The sequence below is a fragment of the Cryptotermes secundus genome, unplaced genomic scaffold (assembly GCF_002891405.2).
Source record: "Cryptotermes secundus unplaced genomic scaffold, Csec_1.0 scaffold2042, whole genome shotgun sequence".
NCBI lineage: Eukaryota > Metazoa > Arthropoda > Insecta > Blattodea > Kalotermitidae > Cryptotermes > Cryptotermes secundus.
The window spans coordinates 434,216-458,178 of record NW_019743681.1 but is presented as its reverse complement, the minus strand read 5'-3'; the positions used below and the strand labels follow the sequence as shown (position 1 = coordinate 458,178).

General features: G+C 43.8%; 1 protein-coding gene across 2 annotated transcripts in view; it reads right to left on the bottom strand.

Moving 5' to 3' along the window:
• LOC111874295 (protein patched) overlaps window positions 1-23,963 on the bottom strand; it is a 120,284-nt gene that overhangs the window by 23,493 nt on the left and 72,828 nt on the right. For both annotated transcript variants that reach the window (XR_002844525.2, XM_023869671.2), the window contains exons 3-14: window positions 21,068-21,257; window positions 16,386-16,455; window positions 14,464-14,561; window positions 14,265-14,379; window positions 9,983-10,075; window positions 7,388-7,509; window positions 7,153-7,300; window positions 4,029-4,169; window positions 3,543-3,701; window positions 1,788-1,901; window positions 1,570-1,695; window positions 301-630 (exon numbers count right to left, since the gene is read on the bottom strand). Coding sequence is in view for 1 of the 2 variants with exons in the window: in XM_023869671.2 (XP_023725439.1) it covers window positions 301-630; window positions 1,570-1,695; window positions 1,788-1,901; window positions 3,543-3,701; window positions 4,029-4,169; window positions 7,153-7,300; window positions 7,388-7,509; window positions 9,983-10,075; window positions 14,265-14,379; window positions 14,464-14,561; window positions 16,386-16,455; window positions 21,068-21,257 (1,706 nt within the window). In the remaining variant the exon portion in view is untranslated. The remainder of the gene's footprint in view (window positions 1-300; window positions 631-1,569; window positions 1,696-1,787; window positions 1,902-3,542; window positions 3,702-4,028; window positions 4,170-7,152; window positions 7,301-7,387; window positions 7,510-9,982; window positions 10,076-14,264; window positions 14,380-14,463; window positions 14,562-16,385; window positions 16,456-21,067; window positions 21,258-23,963) is intronic.

Here is a 23,963-nt window from a genome sequence, read left to right as displayed (position 1 = left end):
AAAATTAATATTTTTCTCTTGTATCTTTGGCATTTATCAGCTTTATCAACTAAGATTTACAACTTTACTTCAAATATTTTTACTGTATTGAATTTTTAATAAAATCAAAGGACAATTTTAGACACTATGCAGTATGAAATGTGAAGTGTGAGTAATAGCCTTGCAATAATAAGCTATCATGTTAACATTAGACTTGTAGCAAGGTTAATGAGGTATGTAAAATTGCTGAGAACACATTTGGAAGACATATGGGTACACCATCCCACTCATGTAGTGTCAGCAGAAAAGTGCAGAACTCACAGGTGTCAAGGTCTGCATAGGTGCCACCTGCGGTGCCAACACAGTCACAGTCTGCTGTCTGTCAGGAGGAAGGGCTCGTGTGATTGCTTGAAGTTTCTTGGTTGGTTCTGGCACAACCTGTCCTCTCCGTCTACGAGCCACATGCACAAAATGACCAGCTGGGACTTGAGGCAGGGTGCAGCAAGGCCATTCAGAGCCTGTGAGGCCACCTGGCACACAGCAGCACAGCATGTCCACACGCCCTGAGCGCCGTCGTCGCAAATCAAGGCTGACAACAGCCGGAAAAACAAGTAAGGTGCACCCAAGATTGAATAGCACCAGAACTGCTGCCTGTGGTCAACAAGAAAAGTGTGTATCAACCCCACTGGAGGGAATTATATTTAGGGATTTTATGATAAAACTTGGCACAGAAGGCAATTGGCGAATGTCAGTTTCCAGCAACTGTTTCACCACAATTACACTGACAATTTTCTGAGGAATATCTGGCATGCACAGTACTTTGAGAGTTGGCTCTGTTTTTTAGTTTATTATCCTACAGACAAACACTGTTTTAGTTATGAGATTACTGACATCTGTGTAGCTAGTAGCAGATTCAGGGCTCTGCCTCCCTCAGAAGCAGAAAACCATAAAAATTATTTGTCATTAATAACATCTGATTGAAGGCGTCTGAGAACAAAGTGTTGAGGACAATATTCGGACCTACGAGAGAAGATACAAGAGGACAGAGAAAATTACATAATGACAAGCTTCATAATTTTTTCTGTTCACTACATGTTAGTAGTACAAATCAAGGAGGATGTGATAAGTGGGGCATGCAATACACATGGAGAGATGATAAATGCATACAAAATTTTAGTAAAGAAACCTGACAACACACATAAAGAAAATAATATTAAAACAGATATTAAAGAAATAAGATGTAAGGCAAGGTTCAGTAGTGAGCTCATGGGAACATGGTCTTTTAGGTTCCATAAAAGGCTCAGAATTTCCTGATCATTTGAGCTTCTCATGAAGGCCTCTGCTCCAAGGAATTACTTAATCATTATACTAACAAGCAGTCAACTGAAGATAAAATAGAATCACTTCTCAGAATGTTGTGGTATTTCATGTATACCTAAGACAATGGACAATGTCCTATGTACATCACTGTGAGGCCAAAACCTTCACAAAACAATTTCTGCTGCACTGAATTTGCTTGATCATAACTGCAGTTATTCACAGTGAGCTTCACACTCTGCTTACAGTATAAAGAGAAGCAGCTATGCTTACTTGTAGTGAGAAGACTCGCAGCGCTGGGATGGGAATAATTGCAGCAGCAAAGAAAGCACACATGTTGCTTAGTGAGGTAAGAAGAATGCTGAGGCCCGTCCTCTTGAGCACCATGCCCGTCTGTTCCTGTTCACATAAATTTTGTTTTGTTTCAGAGCTGGACATACATAATGCACCCAAATTATTGTTCTATTCTGTTGTGTGTGCAACAAACTTACATTAGGTTGGTACTGACTGTGAGATCCCTTATGACCCTGCTCTTGTTCTGCATACATGTGGGTCAATAAGAACATGTCATCAACACCAAGGCCTAAGGCCAGGAATGGCACTATCTGCAATAAAGGAGAAAGTGGAATATCAGTGTTCATACCATAATTCAGTATGCACTATTGTCTCCTAAATCAGGGTTATCCAACTTCAAACCACTGAGGAGCCTAACTGTACCTTATGCACCTACCCATGGGTAGCATTATAAAAAATATTTTTTAAATATATCAGTACAAATACCTGCCCTATTCACATCTATAAAGCACAAATTAAGAACTAAACCCATAAGTTTTAAAAACATTTATTGAAATTAAATGTTGCTAGATCAACACTACTTAAAAATCAGCAACTGAAGGTTTCCTATATTATACTCATATTGATATTGCATATGTTCATGGAATCATACTAATTCCATACATTTCTAAGTCATTTATTTTCAGCTTAAAAATTATACAGAATATTTAACTAGATCTTTTCCAACATTTTATTGACATTAACTGTGTTTCTTAAAGAAGAGGAATGTGTTTACACATGTACTGATGAAAGGACTCTCCCTATTGTCCAGACCAGCTCTGGGGCCTACTCAGCCTCCTACCCAATGGGTACCAGGGGTTCTTTCCCATGGAATAAAGCGGCCGGGGTATGAAGCTGACCACTCACCTCCAGCTAGTGCTGAGGTCAAGAAAATGTGGATCTATACATCCACTCCCCAATATGCCTTCATGGCATAGTGTTTAATTAGTTAAGCACAGGGACAACTGTACCTTACCTTACCTTTCAGGAAAGGATGGATACTCTCAGGCCATACAAAAACAGCTTTCTAAGAATGGACATAATGTTTATTTTTGCTCCTAGTGGCATAAGTCCATACTGAAATGCCACTGAAACTTGGCTCATCTTCAAAAAGGAACCAAAAAAGTGCTGAGTACTAAATTATCAGTCAAAATAAAACTTTACCGTGCAAAAGGGGCATATGAAATACGGCAGTTCCCGGGTTATAAAGTAAAAACAGGCAAAATTAACACTAGGGAATTTAATTTACAGCTTTCATTTATAAATTGAATTAATGATGAAATACTGTAGATCTATCTCAAAATTGATACTTCTTATATATATTCACTTTTGAGAAGCTGGCTGCATAAAAGGACTTTGTCCTTTCTTCCTTGATTAAAATCTAATAACTTCCCTGAACTTATACTATAACATAAGAATTTATTCAGGGAAATAATTAATGTGTCCCATATTAGGTTATGGGATACCTAAGTTGGCCCCTATGCAGTAAAACTTGTTTTGTCATTGTTATCCCTCAGCCTTTTCCAGAACCTGAAAAAGTTAGATACTGTCTATTGTTGAAAGCTGTTTGGTGTGCATCACTGGCTCACAGAAATGTGAACGTAATTAGTGTAAGAACTTAACAGATGAAAATGGCATCACAAATTGTCATGAGGGAGATGAAGGACTAGGTGGATAAAAAAAAAAGGTCGTGGCTTGATCAAGTGGTTAGATTGGTAGGACCACCTACACCAGTGGAAATGCCAGTGGATGACCCTGACACTGAGAAACAGAAAAATTTGTGTTGGCAGAGAAAATTCTTGATCTCCCAAAAGGTATTAGCCATCATAACACATAATTTAGTGTCATTTGTTGAAAACAAGTTAAAGACTTTCAGAAGCTGACAAACGAGTGACTAGTTAGCATGGACATACTTGTGTGGTAGAAGCATTGAAAGCAATGCCCAGCAAAGCACAAAAGCCGAGTCCAGCTGCGACTGTCATGGACACGAGGAGAACTCCAGCCAGACTCACTCCAGCCTGTGACCGCACAGGGTCATGCCACCTCAGCTGAGAAACTCCTGCATATGCCAGCTGTAACATGCAAAGAATGTGCTGCACTGCCATCTCAATTATTCATTACATTACATTACCACAGCGTGTTATTCCATAAGTAATGTTCTTGACTCCCATTTCAAATATGATGCTTTCTAAAGACACACCTACAAAGTAATCAACTGACTCCTCGAGTTCTTAATGATAACACAATAGTTACTGCAGCCTATGGAAAAATTCTTTGTCACATACATCACCACTGCTGAGAGAACCACAAATCCAACATCCTCTCATCTGGCAGCATGTAATCAATGCATATGAAACAATTAAAATATGCAAGGATGAATCAATCAGCATATTACTCACCATGGATATGTATCCAACAATAACTTTGACTATACTGAGCTCCGAGAATTGACTTAGAATGTCATTTAGGGTTGCAGTTGAGAAAGCATATACTTCATAGGGTGCTGTGCTGTTGTCATTTGTTAAATATCGACGCACCTCCTGAAACAGGAAGTAGACATTCAGTGATCTCTAAAAATTGAATCATGAAAAAGGAAGCTCAGCCACTATGAACTGAAAGCTGTTTCTTTAGCGCCTCCCTGTCTTGCAGCTGGGCTACACTTGAAGGGACTTACATATAACATTTAGCACACAATAATGCTGTCTGCTTTTACTGTGACTGCTATTCACGTCCTCTTCAGCTACCATGAATACATACCAGGCTGAAGCATAGAAAAAAAGACATTACAAAACTGCTGTGACAGTGTCAAGTGAACCGAACTGTTTCCAAATAAAATTCAGTCATAAACTATAGGGACAACTGGGCTCCTGGCAGGAAATTTCATAAAGCGCTGGATAATTACTGACTGCTATTGGAGTTGGAATGTTACAGTAGAAGGCATTAAAGGTGGTTGTGTTTTGTGGTTTATTTTATGACATTGTCAGTATCTGAACTGTACAGTCTTGAATGGTAGGATGAATGATGAACTGGAAAGGAACTGAAAGGATGGGGAAAGTGAAAACTGTAATAGAGTTTGAATCATAAGTGAAGGGGAGAACACCACTGGAACTTTCATGATATTGCCGGAGAATGTGATGTGACTGAAATCAGGTTTCACACTTGGAAATGTGAGAGAATAGATTCCAGTGAAACAATTATTCTCAGTAATGACACTGCTTATTAAAAAGGAAAAATCAGTGAATAGCACTGCTGATTCCAAGAAAAGTCTTGTTAAAAATATTTCAGGCTCCAGTCTGAAGTTGAAACATGTAGTATCTTCATTGGGTGCATCCTATTTTGTGTTTCAGACACACATATATATATATATATATATATATATATACACGTGGCAGAGTCATGCATGTAAAACTGTATCTCTTCCACACACATATTAAATGCCTGATGATAGTCTTGTATGACCGAAACATCTAGCAGGAATAAAAAATTGAATTGTTAAACATAAAAAAGTGAGTCTATTTGTTGTGTGATTGTTAACCTAATTCCTATGTACTATATACAGGAAGATCGAGAAGTCGCGCACAACACACTAAGCAATTATAGCTTGCTGGTTTAATGCACAAACTACAAGACATACAGCACTTACTATTAACGTTAGCAGCCTCCATAGTCTAGAGGTAACGTTCCCACCTCATGACTCGTTGTACGCGGGTTCAAATACCCGGCGGAGGTCGTCGAATTTTTAAGGGCGGAAAAATTCAGGGAACAAGTCCTCCGGGAGGGACTTTAAGCTGTGTGTCCCGTGTCATAACTTTACGGCACGTAAAAGAACCTCATATCCCCAAAGGGGATCACTGAGCCAAATTCCAGGACGTTTCCCGCCCAACAATAGTCTCTAAGGCCTCTGATAGATGGGGGAAGCATTATAGACACCGCTAAGCAAGTGGCCGAACTCGCTTGCTCGGCGGGACTGATGGTACGCACCATTTATCGGTAGGGTACAGAGACTGGTAGAATATCATTGAGGGAGGCACAATAGATCAAACTGGTTGCGGTGCATGGGGAAACCCACCCTCTCTAAATAACTAACTAACTAACTAACTAACTACTATTAATGTTTATAACCTTACTGCAAAATCAAATCATATCTTTACAACATATGCTCAAAATGGCTTCCCTGTTCAGCAATGCATGCGCGAGCTCTTTTTACCAAGTTTGAGGCCACTTTGTGGAGCACCTGTAAACTGATGCCATTAATCGCCATCGTAATGTTCCTCTTGAGGTCATCCAGTGGATGCGGATTGTTTTTATAGTCAATTCCTTTGAGGTACCCCCAAAGGAAAAAATCTGCGGGCGACAAACCGGGCGAACGCGAGGGCCACACTCTTTTCGAAATGAGACGGTCAACAAAAAACTCACGCAAGAACTGCAATGGTTTCATTAGATGTGTGACATGCGGCACCGGCTTGCTGCAACCAACACTCACGTTCATCAACTTCAAGAAGCGCAATAAACGGTGTAATGATGTCTTGGTACACTGGACTGTTCACTGTTGTTTCAAAGAAAATTGGGCCCACTATTCGACGACGTGATACAGCACACCACACTCCAATTTTCTGACAGTGCAAGGGCGTTTTGTATAACATGTGGATTTTCAGATGACCAAATCCTATTGTTTTGACAGTTCACGTAGCCACTAAGGTGAAACGACGCTTCGTCAGTGAAGAAAACCAGATCAAACTCTCCAATTCCATGGTTGCCAACAAATGTCCGAAACCATCTACAGTACATTAAGCGTTTTTCTTTATCCAGGTCCTTCAGTTCCTGCACATAGCGAACACCATATGCACGAAGGTGTAACTTCATCACTTTCTGAGCACTTCCGTACGAAATCCCTGCTTTTGCTGATAGTCTCCTCAGGCTTTCTGAAGGGGAACGCTACAACATTCTCTCCACGTCAGCCAGTCTAGCCTCAGTCAAAATGGCCGGTCTCCCACATCTCTTCCTATCTGAAACTGATCCACAGTCCCGAAATTGGTTGATTATTCTTGTTTTCGTCGAATTGTTAGGAACTGCAGAATGCAGATATTCCCGACGAAACTCGTCTGCGACACATGCATAAGAACAACTGGTGAAATAATGTTCCACCATGAAAACGCGTTGTTCTTGGGAAAAAGACATGTCTGTCACGCAATAAACAAAGCTATACTGCAGACATCATATGACCGATACACGACAGATGGCGTTTCTACTCACTGTTAGTACTCCTATAGTACCATCTTGTGGTAGAAGATATAATTCTATTAACTGCAAAACAATTTATAACAACTTTTAGTTTGATGTGCGTGACTTTTCGATCTCCCTGTGTATGTATATGTACGATATATATATAATGTGAGAGAGAGAGAGCGAGAGAGCTAGAGAGACATGTAGCATGTAAAACTGTGTCTCTTGCCCAAAACTGCCACGCTGACAAATCAATCAATGGAGCTATAATATAAATAGAGACAGTATTTATGGAAGTACCTCTGAAAATCGCCTCTGCCATGTTTCGAGGACTAAGGCTGCCTTCTCTTGTGTCCATTCTACGTGATGGACCTTGTATGTGTCGGACCAGAAGTCAAACATCTCCCGCTCCCCCATGAGTTGTACCACTGTTTGGAGAGCATGTGCCCTGTACACAAAACATTATATCATGATCCGGTCCACAAACCATCAGTGAATATGAGGAATTTTGTAAGTTGCAAAGCAACTGCATTACCTCTGTATGTGCCCAGTCTTGTTCCGAGTTGCACCTCCCACTATTAAGTCTTCTGGCCAGTGCATGTATTTAGCTGCAAATCCATAGCACCCACCTGTCAGTTCTGCCCCAATGTCTGGTATCTGTAACAAATCACTGTTAGTTTCTCTTACTTCTCGAGGTCAGTACTTATTTAACCTTAAACCATACTTCCAACTAGTCTATAGTGCAAACTTGTGCTGTTTCTGAATTCATAGCAGTAAGATGTTTACTTGACTCAGGTTAGTCAAGTAATACAGAATTCAGAATGTTAATGTACAGCTAAAGCTTGCTGTTGCTGGTACTGTTACTCAGTAAAGTCAAGATGTAACTATTTGTAACAGATCATTTGAAAATCTTCATAAATATACGTATCTGGGATCAATAACAACAGTCAGAAATTGAGTTCACCACGAAATTAGAATAGAATTTGGGAAATTCTTATTATTCGGTCAAAAAACTGACACCGTTCATGTTATACACATGCGCACACACACCATAAAGATGTATGTAGGAATGGAGGTACAGTTCCACATAAGTTTCAGCCTCAATACAGAATGGAGGTTAATGGTACAACCACTTTACACCCAGGACCCATAAGTGGGTCCCACAGCCAGTCTGGTTTTGCAAAGAAGAAATAATCTGTTGCCTTTTCAGTATTTTCACCCTGATTTCACGGTCGTGCAGACTGTAACCTAGCTATTATACTGACCGAGCTAAAAGTTCCATCTTAACTTAAGTCATGAGTATCTGCCTAGCAGCTACACTATCTCCCATCTGCATGTGTTCTCCCAGTCTCACCAACTGCCACCTATTCTGCATTCAAGGGCCCTTTCTTTGCCCTTGCAGTACATCTTTGTTACTTCATTTGTGCAGAATATGTAATTGTAACATTTACTTTAAGTGTCATTATATTTTCTGAAAGTCTATGACAATGATAGAAGCTGGGACAGCACCGTCAGTATAGAGACTGGCTACAGGCTGGAGTTCAAGTCCTGGTAGTGGCAAGAATTTTCACTTCTCCATGTCCTCCAGACCGGCCTTGAGGCCCACCCAGCCTCCTATCCAATGGGTACCGAGGGCTCTTTCCACAGAGGTAAAGCGGCCCGAGTCGTGAAGCTCACCACTCACCTCCAAATAGTGCCATGGTCAAGAAAACCTGGATCTATACATCCACTCCCCCACACCCCTTCATGGCGTAGTGCTTAATTAGTTAAGCACAGGGACAGCTCTACCTTACTCTGCCTATGATAAAGATAATCGCAAGAACATTGAATCAGAATTACATAACAAGCTCCAACCTGCTGCAGCTGAGAGGGTGCTGGTGCTATTGGCGGGGAGGCAGTTGTGCAGTGGTGGTAATGGGGAGGAGGGCAAGCACTGGGTTCATTGTCACTAAGCCAAGTGTAGAGATGTTGTGCCTATGGGTTCTACTACACGAAAATTATTATTATTATTTAGATCTAAGCTTGAATACATGTGCGTCCCTTGTCTGGAATTCAGTTATCCATCCAGCAGAGGTTTTCAGCCTTTGTTTTAATCGTTTTGTCCAGTGCTGCTATTTCCTTGTTTTGGAGGAGTTAAAATTGCATAGTTTACATATGAGGAAACATCACCTTGATGCTCTCTCATTCAAATTTACTTTGGTTCTAAATTCTGTCCCTCTGTTTTGGAAATTGTTGGTCTCCGAGTTCCTGCTCGGAGACCAACGCTCGTGGTAACTCTGTAATTGGTCTCTCGTTTGTTAAGTTTGCACGTTAATAAGCAAGAACTAAACTGAATTGAATTACTGCTGCTGTCAACAGGCGCATGTCCTGCGGACTCTTTCATCTAAAGGACAATACGCAGGATTTGTGCTATGTGACAAGCGTGAGCCTCCCCAACTTGTTTTCCCGTATTAACGAGCGATAACCTTGCTACTTCTCCACTCGTTAAGTTACGACCTACCGGAGGCGTTGACACCGGTAAAACTCAACAATTGCACTGTCCAAACTGGGAGGAAGCACTTGGTCTGAGTGGGAGTTAGACCTGACCCGACGCGCCGCGCCCTGTCGTCACTGGGCGGGTTCCCACAGCACAACACGACCTGTCTGCCGCACAACCCCTCACCCCTTCCTATTCTTATCTGTATCATCTCATGACGATAGGACCGCCACGAAAAGAACACCGATTCGGGAAGAAAGAACGACAGAAGGCAGAAGAGGAGAGAAAGAAAATATATTAACGGAGGAAACAAACGAGAGGGATTGAGAGAATGACTGGAGGAATGGAAAGGAGAACTAATGATACAGGAAGAAATAATGGATATGTGAGAATGTAGGAAAATATCCTCGGTTGCTCTTTGTGTCTGAAGCAAAATGAGGTCCTCTCCTCTGTCAGAGAAGGAACTTAAGCCTAAGGTTCATCAGCGCTGACGGGCCTAGACAAAGAGCGTTCTGTGTAAGAACCGTGACAATTTATACCGGTGGTCTCCATTTTGTGTTTTACAGGAAGCCAAGTCCTGCGTAAACTGTGGTACATCTTCACCTGCGAAAACCTGTAATTAAACAGTGTTTAACTGTGCTGACCGACACTTACCTGTCTGGATAACTTGTTGGGGGCAGTGGGTGGACACTCGGAATCCCCTGGGTCAAGGCACGGCTTTTCTTGATAACCCGAACTTATCCCCGCCTGGAACAACAACAGCGGTTCTCAAATCCCTGAGCAGGAACTGTGGACAGTGGCCTGATTGCTTTTAACGTATGGTCATGTACATTACTGGTTACTTGAAGAACAGCACTGTCTTCCGGGATGTGAAGTCATATAATGTGGCACAAGCCCACCGACGTTTCGGAAGAACATAGTGCCTCCATCTTCAGCATCGGCAAGCAGAGTCACTGGCGTGAAAACTTTAAACCTTTCATACTTGCTACTCACTCCTTCGGCTCCTGCCAGCGCGAAACCAAGCAAAAAGCCGGGATGGTGAATGTGTGCAGTCTGCCTATGGAAACTTGACAGGTAACATTATGCACAGCCAGAAGCGCGCAGAATTCCCCAGCAACAACTGAAGGGAGGAAGGCGAGTTGGACTGGAGGAACAACACGTCATCCACTCGAACTTTTCTGTGAGGTGTACGCGATGCAAATTGACAGCAGACTGGAAATTAAATTGCGAATGACAAAATTTCTGAAATTTAGAAGGCCCTGCATTCGAACACAGACAGGTTAATAAAGCATTTCATAGCCGCTTCGGTTCTGAGTTCGTTGCGCTCGGTTGGGACACGCGTCACTCTAATAATTACATCGCGTAATATCAAGTCATGAACGTAACGAAAACACGCACCAATAAGCGAATTTAACATAACAGAAGGTACCACAAGATGGATGCTCTGAAACATACACGTATTCGAGACTGCTTTCGGAATTACCCACGCTCTGTACACCTCACGTGTTTTGATGTTTATATGCGCAATGAGGGACCACAGTAGTTCATTTGGTAGAGCATTACGACTTGTCTAGTTACATAACAAACAGATACAGGTCAGTGTGTCAAAATTATCAGGTATACAAAGAAAGCAGACGTGGCAGAGACCCATAACAGACCCGCCTGTTGGTATAAACATCTGGATTTGACTGTAATTAAAAAAAAAAAAAGTTAAATGTCACTTTAAGCCTAGAAACTTGACTGGGCGAGGTCCTACGTGGCGGAAACTGTTTTCAGTTTTGTTAAAATTATAACTTCAAAGCTTTACATATTTGTAATTTTCTATATAGGAACAAATGTTTCATGCATAAAGTGTAGATAGAATTCTACCCTCACATCTAGCAGACTTCAAATTTCATTATTACTGGATAGCTGAAAATATTTCAGTAGTCGCCGGGTTGTTACTTCCCTGATCTTAACAAATGTTTAATAATTACACATACGTTCAGGGCCATGCGCTGAATAGCGCTAGTGTTAATAATACCAGACACATATTCTGACCCCGGATAAGTTCAAAGACCCGCTCCGTTCTGTCCGGTCCAGAACTTTACGGCAGCTTTTCCATTAGTTTCGTGCTTGCAACACCCAGCAGCGCGCTGTCTTACAGGACTTCCCCGTCTTCTTCCTGCTTACGCCTCTGGCTGATCCGATTGAACACTGTACCCGTCTCCAAAGTGATATCATTGAAGGCAGAGCTGCTGTTCAAGGCGACCTCTCGGCGCATGAGGTCCTTGCTGGGATTCATAAAACTCCACCAACTGGTCCTGGATTCAAAACAACAAACTCCGTGGCCTATAGTCCGCAAGGAAACTATTCCGACCGAGCGACCGCCGAATGTCGGCGAAGCTAGAGACAACTTTAGCGGATATAGGGTGTCGCGTGGTCAGCGCAACGGATCCCCACGGCCGTTTATCTCGGTTTTCTAGACCGGAGCCGCTATGAAATACCTCCTCAATTATCCTCACGCGGCTAAGTGGACCCCGTTCCAGACCCACTACTTCTCAGAAAATCTAGTAGAGCCGGGAATCGAACCCGGGAACTCTGGATCTGAAGCCAGGAACTCCAACCACTAGACCAAAGAGGCGGTCCCGAGTTCAGTAAAACGATAAACACAGGACATGAGGTCCTCCCCGTCACACGCTCTTTCCTTTCAGAAGCCACTGAAAAAGTTTTCTTTGGCTGACTGCGCAACAGGGCATGGTATCGAGGCTATTACGTTTAGGGTAGGTCCTACGTTTGACTAACAAGGCATTCAAGAATCTGGAATCGATCGAGTGATTGTGACAGACTCTTTCTAACGATTTCGGCACCGTAGGGCTCTATACCTCCTTACAATCCTGATAACGGAAACGAGTGTGCTTACCGAAATTTCTTCTACGTATGTTACTTCTTCTTCGTATGTTACAGTACCCAACACAACGAACTATTATAATAGTTCGTTGTGTTGGGTACTGTCTACTGTCTACAGATTTAGGATAATTATCCTAAATCTGTAGACAATCATCAAGAAAATCTGTCTGGAGTATTCACACGTGATCGCCAACCGAAACCTGACATCTGAGCAGTGAACTGCAAAGTATCTATCAACCCGCCTGCTTTCTTGTCACCCCTGATCACGGCTTACTGTACACCCCTGAGTTGCGCGCGGTAATAAGGTAGCATGGGGACCACCCATCTTGCCCAGACGAGGAGAGACAGCTGCTCCTCAGACAACCCGTCCCTAGGGCCCTCCGAGGTACCCACAAGCGGTATTTGCGCTCTCCGTGAGGTGTGACAGAACTGGCGCGCGTCACTTCGCTTCATCGGGTACATAAATCACAAGAATTATTCTCTTCCTTTTAATGTCTCGCGCAACGATGCGACATCTGGAAATGCTTCCACAGCCAGGAATTGCGTGCAGTCTCTCGGCTGTTTGCAGTAAACTGATCTCTCCACGCAGCGAAAGCCCTGCAGGTGGGAATAAAGCAGCTTTCTTTCCTATTTGCCTTTTACAGAGAATTGTTTACATTGCGGTTTTCTGGGTTACGACACCCTGCAGGCTCGTAGGTGGTTGGAGCGCGTTCCAGGTCTCCTGTCTCACATGCAGAAACACATTTCAGTGCTTCAATATGAACCCGACCGAAAAGCGCTGCCGTCAAACTGTCGGATTGATTAAGTGCCGTGTATTTCGCTGTCACATTAATGCAGTCCAGAGAGATATTCTCAGTGTGGCCCTTTCATCTATACTTGGCTGTTTAAAAAACTTTTGTTGCGTAGTTAGATCAGTGGGTCCCAATCTCTTTCAAAATGTATAACTGTTTTTTCCACAGGATCTCAAGCAACGACGTTTTCAGAAACGACAGTAAAAAATACAGGCAAGGACACTTCCATCCTTCCACTCGTTGCTGCGAACAGTGCAATTCCCTCGTATTTTCCTGAGTCCCCTCTCTCAAGGAAACACTGGCGCACGTATTCGTCGCGCTTCTAACAACCTTCATTTGTGAAGAAGCAGACAGTGGACCCGCACGAGACCACAAGGTTCTGTACGCAGAAAACTATACTCCAAGTTTTCATAATCGGGAAAATATCAAATCTCATACAAGTAACTGCTTTGGTACTGATATAATTAGGAAGTCTTTCATAGCTGCACGGAAGCACGCGGTAGCGTAGTTGGTTGAAGCACTATGTCACAAGCCGGAAGGTCGCGGGTTCAAGTCACGATGAGGTGGATATTTTCAATTGACCTAATCCTTCCAGCCGCAATATGGTGGCCCTGGGGTTGACTCAGCCTCTAACAGAAATGAGTACCAGGAATATTCTTGGAATGTTCTTGGGGGTAAAGGGCGGCCGACGCGTAGGGCTGACAACCTCACCACCATCTGTGAGCCGAATGTCTAGAGCAGTGTTTCTCAACCGCCGGGCCCTCGTCTTACAGAAAAAAAAAAAAAGAATTTACCGAGCCCCGGCCTGACAAAAGTTGAGGACCACTGGCCTAGAGAAAATGTGGGACCCTCGACGTGTCAAAACCCTATGGGCCTTCACGGCCTGTCACAGGGATAGCTTCACTGTTGCACAGATTAAACAGCGTCAACTGGTAGGGTGTGTGTCAACCGTGCGAAAGGAATCAGATTATCTTGCCACAACAGCTTTTTCGTAGATGGACTGAGTAAAATAACAAAAATACTCAGCCTAACGAAACCTCAAGCCGCGACTCGAACCCGGGAGCCATTACACAGCGATATTCGACCATATAAAAACTTACAGTGGAGAAAAAAAAAACTCGATCTCAGTACTTTCTGGGTAGATGACCCCGAGTCTAAACAAGCGGGTTTAACGAATGTTGTCTCTGTGTGGGTTCCTCTCGCGCCTGAATGGTTCAGCGAATACATTACTTCCTCTTACACAAGGAAACACTCACCCTTTTCATGTAGTCTTCTAGCGTGTCGAATGGGAACGCTGAGCCAAAGGGCTTCATCTGTTGGATCAGTTTCTGGGGATTGAGGTTGGTCCAGCGCACCTTGGAGCCCACGCCTCTACATATAAGGGCACATCCGTCAGTAAGGAACACAACATATAACATGAAGAAAGCAGTGATGACCACATGGAGACATACTTACGGTATGTTAACAGGATAATCTGGTCCCAGAAGTTTTGAGCCGTCCCAGAAGCAATCTAATGGCGTTATAATGGCACACGGAATTATATTTTCGAATATCTGAAAAACAGAGAAACTACTGTACTGAATAGTTCATTTATTAACTTACTCATGGAGCTGAGCCCTTCTTGAGAAGCCGCCAATTCTGCAGCTACTCAAGAATTTCCCAACATTTTATGGAACCCGAAGGTTCATACCGTGTTCACAAGAGTCCTCCACTGGTCCCTATCCTGAGCTAGATAAAATCCATTCCATACCATCCCATCCTATCTAAGATCAATTTTAATATTTTCCACCCACCTACGCCTTGGTCTTCATAGTGGTCTCTTTCCTTCTGGCTTTCCTACCAATATCCTACATTCATTATTCTTCTCTCCCATTCGTGCTACATGCCCTGCCCGCCTCATCCTCCTTGACTTGATCATTCTAATTATACTTGGAGAAGAGTTTAATTTGCAAGGTTTATGCATGTATTCAGGCTTATACACTTACATAGATTATAATTAGTCTATTTTCGATCGTAATTACATACTTCTGCAGGCTTGAAGGATGTTGGGCCACTGTCTGAAGCCTGCGTGCTGTGTGACATGCCATGTGAATATTGTTTGTCGCACATAAATCTAAAGGCTTACACATGTTACTGGGGACGCACTCTCACCTGCGACTCTTTTATGTGACTAGAAATGACATAGACAAAGCCGTTCATCTGGTCACTGTTAGCCAGTGCACGCAAAAAGGGACCAACTCCGTGCGGTAAGGTGGAAGTGTAAGAAGTTCCCACTGCAGTTCTTGAATTCTCTTGTGGATAAACGGAAATTTCAAACGATATTATATTTTTTTCTGCCATTTTCTTTCATGGTAATTCGAACCCCTTACATCAACTCAACATCAACAACCGGACATGCAATATGCCCAGGTATTTCTGTCATCTTCAGTCCTCTCATTAAATTACCGAATCAGCTCACATTTCACGCAACCATCGACACCAAAACCAGGATAAACTAACCCTGATTTAAATAACTCATGGGCATGACGAGAAGCACCATCAACAACGCCTTCAAGATCAGTGGCTTTAGGAGACTTACTGGCATGTCAGTTAAGCCAAGGGAAACAGAGGAGTCACGCAGTAATTCCACTCGGGAGAATCTGCACATCCTCTCAGCGATGCCTCACTCAATACTGCAACTCTGCTGGGTACAGAACCCAGAATGTGGAGGAACAGTGGAATGGTGGTTATGTTCGTGCAAATGGACTTGTGGCAGATATGCTGACATGAAATGAGGCGCGATGCATAACAAAACGAAACTATAACATTTGCGCGTTTGTTCTCGTGTACAATTCAAACACGCACTGGCTCGATTAATCTGTTACGATGAATCCATTCATTTGTCTTCTTTAGGTTCAAATATTTTTATTTGACATTTTGATTTGAAATATGTCGACACTCGAAATAAAAGCGCTCAATTAACATATTCTTTCATTGTCTCCTAGTGGCCCATTTGTGTTACATAACTGCAAAAACTACCACATTATCACTTTTCCTGGATAGTCTCTTTCCAAAAACAGAGATACCATGTATGCGACCAGAAGACGAGGAAAAAGATGTAAGAAGATGCTGGATGACTTTGGGGACAGAAGAGGATATTCTCATTTGAAGGAGAAAGCTCTAGATCGGATTAAGTGGAGGAACTGTTTTGGAAGAGACTGAGGCCCTGTCGTCTAACAGATTACTGATGAATGAATGAATGAATGAATGAATGGGTGAATGAATGAATGAATGAATGAATGAATGAACGAACGTTTGCTACTTGACGCTCTACAGTCATTTCAATAAGTACTGTTAATTAAAAATCGTTACAAGAAATAAATAACACGTCTGCTTACTTGGTCTATGTAGTGTACATCGAAGTCCGGAATACTGGGCGAATAACACATGTCTTTCAGTCTCCAAGTTCTGAAACAAGAACAGGAAAGCATTATTTTCACTACTGAAGTATTCACCTCAGAAATATGCAGCCCCGCCATGCTTCAGTAGCACAAGACTCGTTCAGCAGTATCCATGTTTCATACCCAAGTTTCACCTGAGTTCATTAAACAGGGCTACTGAGCCTTGTTCCTCAGAACCTTGCATGGCCAACGTTCATGACAGGGCATCACAAATTGGGATTCACTGACGTACATCTTTGCTCTGCCTTCAGGGAACAAGCAAAAGAGGACACTCACTCTGACACACACTTACACAATGGGCGTTGAGTCCGTGGTTTCTTTCCTCGAATGGCAGCCAAATAAAACATGATTTCCAACTCGTTAAACATGCAAGATGTAACATCGGTGGTTCAAACTTCCCCAATATATGTAACAGATGGAAAATGTCCCGTAATAAATGTGTGAATAAGTTTATGAGCTATTTAACATATAATTTGACAAGCCCAGATTCTTTACTTGAAACGGGTATATTTCACGTTGCCGTTACATACACAAATATCACCTAAAATTCATACTTCTCTGAGATCTAGTACCACAGTAAGGTCGGTCGGTATAGTTCGCTTGGGGACTAAAAGCCACGGAGAGTACCACAGTAAAATTCAAGATACTACACCGTGTGGCGCTAGCATCGCTCTCAATTTAGTGCATACAGCCAGCCATTTTGGTAAATGTTGAATTCAGGGCGAAGAATCTTGGTTCGATTCCCGAAAAGGGCAGCAGATTTTTCTCTTCTTCACAGCGTCCAGAACTGCCGAGGGACTCATCCAGCATATCTGGTGCTTACAGGGGGCTCTTCCCCCTGGGGTGAAGCGGCCAGGCTTGAAGCTGCCCATTCATATCCACCTAACGCCAAGGTTTGGAATAACCGAGCTATACCTCCACTCCCCATACGTCTTCGTGGCGTAATTACTTAATTAAGAACAAGGACAATTATCTATTTATCTTTACAAAGATGTATGGCCCCTAGCAGCATGGTGTGCATTCGCGAGTTCGTAAAAATCTGCCACTTAACTTTTCGGGGATAGGACATGATGCTATAATAACATATTGTCACGTGTATTAGTGACTAACAACGCGGGTTCTGGATTGGATGTACGAGTTTATTTACTCCTTACACACACCACCAGTAATTACACGTAATTATAGCGCTATCGCCATTTCTACACTTCATAATTCACTGTTACACACACAGCAGTCGTCTCCTGGTAACGCATATAAAACACAGAAACTGTAACAGTCTCACTGAATCACACACTCCACATGAAGTCTTCTGTTCACAACCGCACTCTTGCAACTAAATCTTAACTGCACTGCACTGCAATCTGCACTAACCTAAGCCACAAGAGGTCTTCGTTATATTGGCTCCGCACGGGCCTCACAAAAAAAAACACAAGTCACGTGATTCCTACTCAGCGAGTTCACTGGCGAGCTGACGGTTGCCTAGCAACGAGCTATAACATTCGTCCACTAAGACAGCTTCCACTGTTGCACGTTGGAATGTGTTTACGGAGCCGTTGCCTAGAAACGCTTTGAGCAAATCCGTTACAATATAATTCCTTTCGTAGTAAGGAAAATGCAGTAAAAAGGAACGTCAGAATCGGCGAGTGCGCTGTGTCTCGTTCTTCAGAAGCGAAAAAGACAACCGAAAGACAATTTGCTCTCGTGTCATGGCTCCACATCATGAGATAACTTTCCTTTCTGAGGCATATTCCGGTTATCTTGAATTCCTCTATTCAGCTGAAAGGGATACCAGGCCTCCTTCCACATCCACTGAGTTCATTATTCAGTAATCATATTATTACTCGACGCTGGGCTACTGACAGCATCGTCATATTAGCGATAAATAAACATGAATTGCGTAACGGCATATTTAAGAATATTTTAGACAAAAACACAAACTCCGTGGCCTGTAGTCCGTAAGCGAACTATACAGATCGAGCGACCGCCGCTTGTTGGTGAAGTTAATGCCAGCTTTAGCGGATAAGGGGTGTCAGGTAGTCAGCGCAACGGATCCCCATGGCCGTTATCTCGGTATTCTAGACCGGAGCCGCTATTTCCTTGAAACAGCTCCTCAATTATCCTCACGTGGCTCACTGGACCCCGTTCTAGACCCACTACTTCTCAGAAAATCTGTTAGCGCCGGGAATCGAACCCGGAACCTCTGGATCTGTAGCCAGGAACTCTGACCACTAGACCACAGAGGCGGTCACTTAGTATACAGTGCCTATTAACGTCTCCGAAGTGACAGAAGTCAAAGAAATTTGGTTAGGCCCAAATATTAGACAAAATAGAACAATTTTACACAAGGTCTCGCGGCAACGATAACCCGGAAGATAGAAAACAGGCAGTTTCGGATTAAGTTACATGCCGGCCCACGTCTTGGTGTAGGATCCATGGAGTCTTTATGTGCACAGATTAACAACCGCGAATGAATATAATCAAACAGAGTGACTCTCAGACCTGGCTATAAATGTAAAACCGCGTATACCTGAAATCCGCAGTGTGCAAAATCGGGATTTGCAAGGCACTGCTGTATATCTGAATGTTCAGTGCTGCTGGCCAACTGACGAGACAACCCACTCAGTGGAAAAACGTTTCTAAAACTGAAGCTCCTTTTTCCAAAACCGATTATCTGGGCGCCACAAGAAGCAGAGCGTCTAAGTGAAACGTTACAATACAATACGCAGCTACCAGCGGACGGAGGGTTACAAAATTCTCTCTTCACTGCCACGTCCCAGAGGGTCTGAGGCTCGACACCTTTCTATTCAACGGCTGCCGCAGAGAATTTCCCCGCAAATACTTGTAAATATAATTTTAGTGTGTATCTGACCACTTACCCCCATGTAGAACCGAGATTATGTGGGATTTAACTTCCATGGGGGAGTTTGGATAGCCATTAGCTAGGGGCTGGGCAGTCAAAGGTTCGGAGTTCGAGTCCCGATAGTGGCAAGATTTTCCTCTTCTCCACGTCGTCCAGACCGGTTCTGAGGCCCACCCAGCCCTTCTAAACCATGGGTACTGGGAGCTTTTCGCCTGGGGTGAGGAGGCTGGGGCGTGAAGCTGATCACTCACCTCCAACTACGAGTACTTCCGAGGTCGAGAGTAAGTGGATATACACATCCACTCCCCCATACGTTTTCATGGCCTGGTGCTTAATTACTTAAGCACATGGAGTTCAGCTTTTTTGCCTGTAACTTTCATGCCTCCATATTTGGACTCGGGTTGTTCCATGTCTCTCAGCCTAAGGACCCAACATTTCAATACAGAAGTCTCTGCATTGTTTATTTTACTTACGCTTAGTTTATTTAAAATAAATTTCAATAATTGAGATTATGTAACGTAGTAGCAGCTTAACTTGAGGTACTGTATCAGGGTATGTTATGGGGCGGACTGAAAAAAACCACGAAGGACCTCAGGCATGATAATAGGTCCCCGGGCTGAGATACTAACCCGGGACCTCTTGAATATGAAGCGTACGAGCTATCCAGTCCGTCGCGACTTTCGGTAAACAGGGATTGCTCGAACATTGATAGCATAACCTTTGGAGCCGGAGTTCGTGAAACAGCATGCAGGCCTATGGGTAGGAAGTCATCTGGCACAATTCATCGGAGAGCACGTCATTTTGCACGGCTCACATAACATCACTTACGGAGAGCTCGTAATTTTGCACGGTTCACGTAACATCACTTGCGGAGAGCACGTCATTTTGCACGGCTCACATAACATCACTTACGGAGAGCACGCCATTTTGCACGGTTCACATAACATCGCTTACGGAGACGTCATTTTGCACGGTTCACAGAACATCACTTGTGGAGGACACGTAATTTAACATCACTTACGGAGAGCACGTCATTTTGCACGGTTCACATAACATCACTTACGGAGGGCTCGTAATTTTGCACGGTTCACATAACATCACTTGCGGAGAGCACGTAATTTAACATCACTTACGGAGAGCACGTCATTTTGCACGGTTCACATAACATCGCTTACGGAGAGGACGTCATTTTGCACGGTTCACAGAACATCACTTATGGAGAGCACGTAATTTAACATCACTTACGGAGAGCACGTCATTTTGCACGGTTCACATAACATCACTTACGGAGGGCTCGTAATTTTGCACGGTTCACATAACATCACTTGCGGAGAGCACTAATTTAACATCACTTATGGAGAGCACGTCATTTTGCACGGTTCACATAACATCACTTACGGAGAGCTCGTAATTTTGCACGGTTCACGTACCATCACTTGCGGAGAGCACGTCATTTTGCACGGTTCACAGGACATCATGTCAGGACAGCACGTCATTTGACACAGTTTATAGAACACAGCTTACGGAGAACACTTCGTTTGGTACAATTATGAAACATAACGTACGGAGAGCACGTCACATGGCACGAGTTTACAGCTTGCTACATGAAACATAAGATAAATTCTTTACGAACAGAATAACATTTGGCACACTGTATCAATGGCATCTCATCGGACAGACGCATTAGAGAAAAAGCAATCCTGGAGAACTCAGTGTAAAGGACATGACATTCTGAAGAGAAACTAAACATGCGACTCACATATCGAAGAGCTGCACCGTGACGCTGGTGGCAGCCTTGACGACGTCCAGGTGTGACAGGAGCGCCGCAGGGTGAAGGAGCGATGCTTCGGGATCGCGTGGCGTCTGGATGACGAGTTGGTGGGTGCTGGCGTCTGCTTCGCCCAAAGCCGCCTGGGTGTACCGCAGTTCGCGCTCCAAACGACCGCCCTCTGCAGCACATACAAATGACGGAGCCATTTAAAGACGCTCTTCCAACTACATAGTATTCTCGCTGAGATGCAGTAACCGCCAATAGGCCTATTTATGTCCCAATATGAATGACGATTTTGAAGAAAGGATTTTTATTAAATTTCGCATCAAGAACGATCAATAAAATCACAACAGAAAATTGTATTTTTTAATTACGCTGGACAGTTAGGGTTATCACTTTAGTTCAGATAACAAAACAATATTTTTGCTGCGTCTCTTAAACATTCCCAACTTCGAAGAGAAAGAAAGAAAGCCGAAGAGAAAGAAAGAAAGTTTACAACTACAGTTACATCACACAAGTTAGAGGAATGACGGGCTGTACCATAGCTCAGGCGGTCAGTGACTGGCTTCCCACCGCGGTGGCCCGGGTTCAATCCCAGGTCAGGTCATGTGGGATTTGTGGTGGACAAGGTGGCACTGGGGCAGGTTTTCTCCGAGTACTTCGGTTTCCCTTGCCAGTTCTCATTCCACATACAATTCCAACCTCAATATCATCATCATCATCATCATCATCATCATCCGGGGATAGTTAGTGGCCGACGTACCAAGTTGACTCAGTCTCACCCCATCCCAAGAAACTAAAAAAAAAAACTTTAGAGAAACGATTTAGCTTTTGATTTCTCACCTATGGCTACTGACCACGTCTTCCCTGAATAATTTTGTTGTAATGGTATCAGCGAAAAATATTACTTCTGCCATTCGGTCAATTCCTTTGCAGAATTTCATCAGAGTAAACCGCGTGCGCCTCGCGCCTAGACACGATTTACACAAGAATAAGTTGGAATTCTAGGTCTGATGTGAACTCCCAAACGACCTTACACAGATAAGAATACAAATCAGCACGGGAAGTAACTTTCCGAATCAAACAGCTGGGCATCTCTTTGCACCATGCACTGTGTGGGGAACCACCGTCACGTTTCGAGCGCATTTTTCGTAGGCTTCGAACAGGACACACTCCAGAGCCGCTCGGAACGTGAAGCTACAACACAACAGGGAACAGACTACTACTACTGACTATGCCCCTGTAGCCGTGTACATGAGAACTATAAATTCGCGTATAACGGAACCCCGGAGAAGCGCATGTAGGCTACATATGTCTGTTAGGGCCGTGTTCAGATGCTGCGACTTACAGAGCTGCTTAAAATGTTCCGGTTCGCCTGTTTCTCAAATATTCCCTTCTAACAGCTTCTCTGTACTACTGTAAATTATAAACTCTGAACCCTGTACATAGTTTTACAGTAACAGCTAGGCTTAGCGCAGTGACATAGCTCAGACGGTTAATGGCCGCCTTCCAATCGCGGCGGCCCAGGTTCGAGCCTAGGTGAAGTCATGTGAGATTTGTGGTGAACAAAGTGGCACTGGGGCAGGTTTTCTCCGAGTACTTAGGTTCCCCTGCCAATTGTCATTCCACCGACTGCTCCACACTCATCATCTACTGTCCGGAGCTGGTACAAGAGGCCAGTTAGTGGCTGACGTACCAAGTGGACTCAGTCTCAACCATCCCAAGAAACTAAGAAACTAACAGCCAGGCTGATGAGCAATGCTCACCCACAGTTCGAGCCACTGGCAATAGAAATCAGCAGCTCAGTCGCTATAGCGCCCGGCTACGGTTTTCTTCTCCACAGCGTCCACTCGTCCCTGGGGCCCACCCAGTCTCCTATGCAGTGGGTACCGGGGGTAAAGCGGCCGGGATGAGAAGCTGACCACTCACCTCCATGAGTGCCGAGGTCAAGAACGGTGGAGCTATACCTCCACACCCCCATATGTCTTCACGGCACAGTGCGTAATTAATTAAGTCCATTAGGTCATGAATAGGGGCCAAGTTGTGTTTACTGGCTCAGCCGCTGTTTGCATGGCGCTCGTGTTACGAAGCCACACTTCATTATCAAAACAATGAGGGGGACAACATACAAGTACATCCACTTACTTGACGTGTGGTTTATCTTGCCTCTGTCGGTACCTCAAGCGGAGACTATGAAGAATGTGGTGCCGTATAGATCTTGTTTCGGAGGAACGCATCGTCTCCATCTTCAGGGTAGAAAAATCCGTGAGCGAGGAACCAGCGTGAGCAGGTGGCAGCTAGCGGATTTTTCTACCCTGCAGGTGAAGGTGACACGTTCCTCCGAAACGTCGGTTCACACAAGATCTACNGGGGGGAATCAGTAGTACTCAGGCCCCTCCTCTCTTCGAAAGGGAGGCCCCATTTCAAAACATGTTAAAGCCTAGGGAGAACAGAAATATGAGCATGGGTCCCTACGGGGTCCGAAACCAAGGACTGTGCTGGCGAGGCCAGCAGAAGTTTACTGGAACAGGTTTTTAGCATATTCTGACTGCTGGACCCAGTACTGATGTATCTTCGGACTTCGAAGGATTAAAACGCTGCATTTCTCAACATAACCGCGTGACGACACAAAGAACCAGTTCAAATCACAGGACACACCAATAAACTTCTATGTGTGTACACGCAACCTGCACATCTATCTATGGTTCTATAGTCCTACTGTTGGACCCTGGCCGCTTTTTCAGTTCTTAATCCTATACACAGTCGGAAGGACTCCTTGGACGGGGGATCAGTCCGTCGCAAGGTCCCTACCTATACACAGAACCACACAAACACATAATAGACGCGCACAGACATCCATGTCTCGAGTGTGATTCGAACCCAT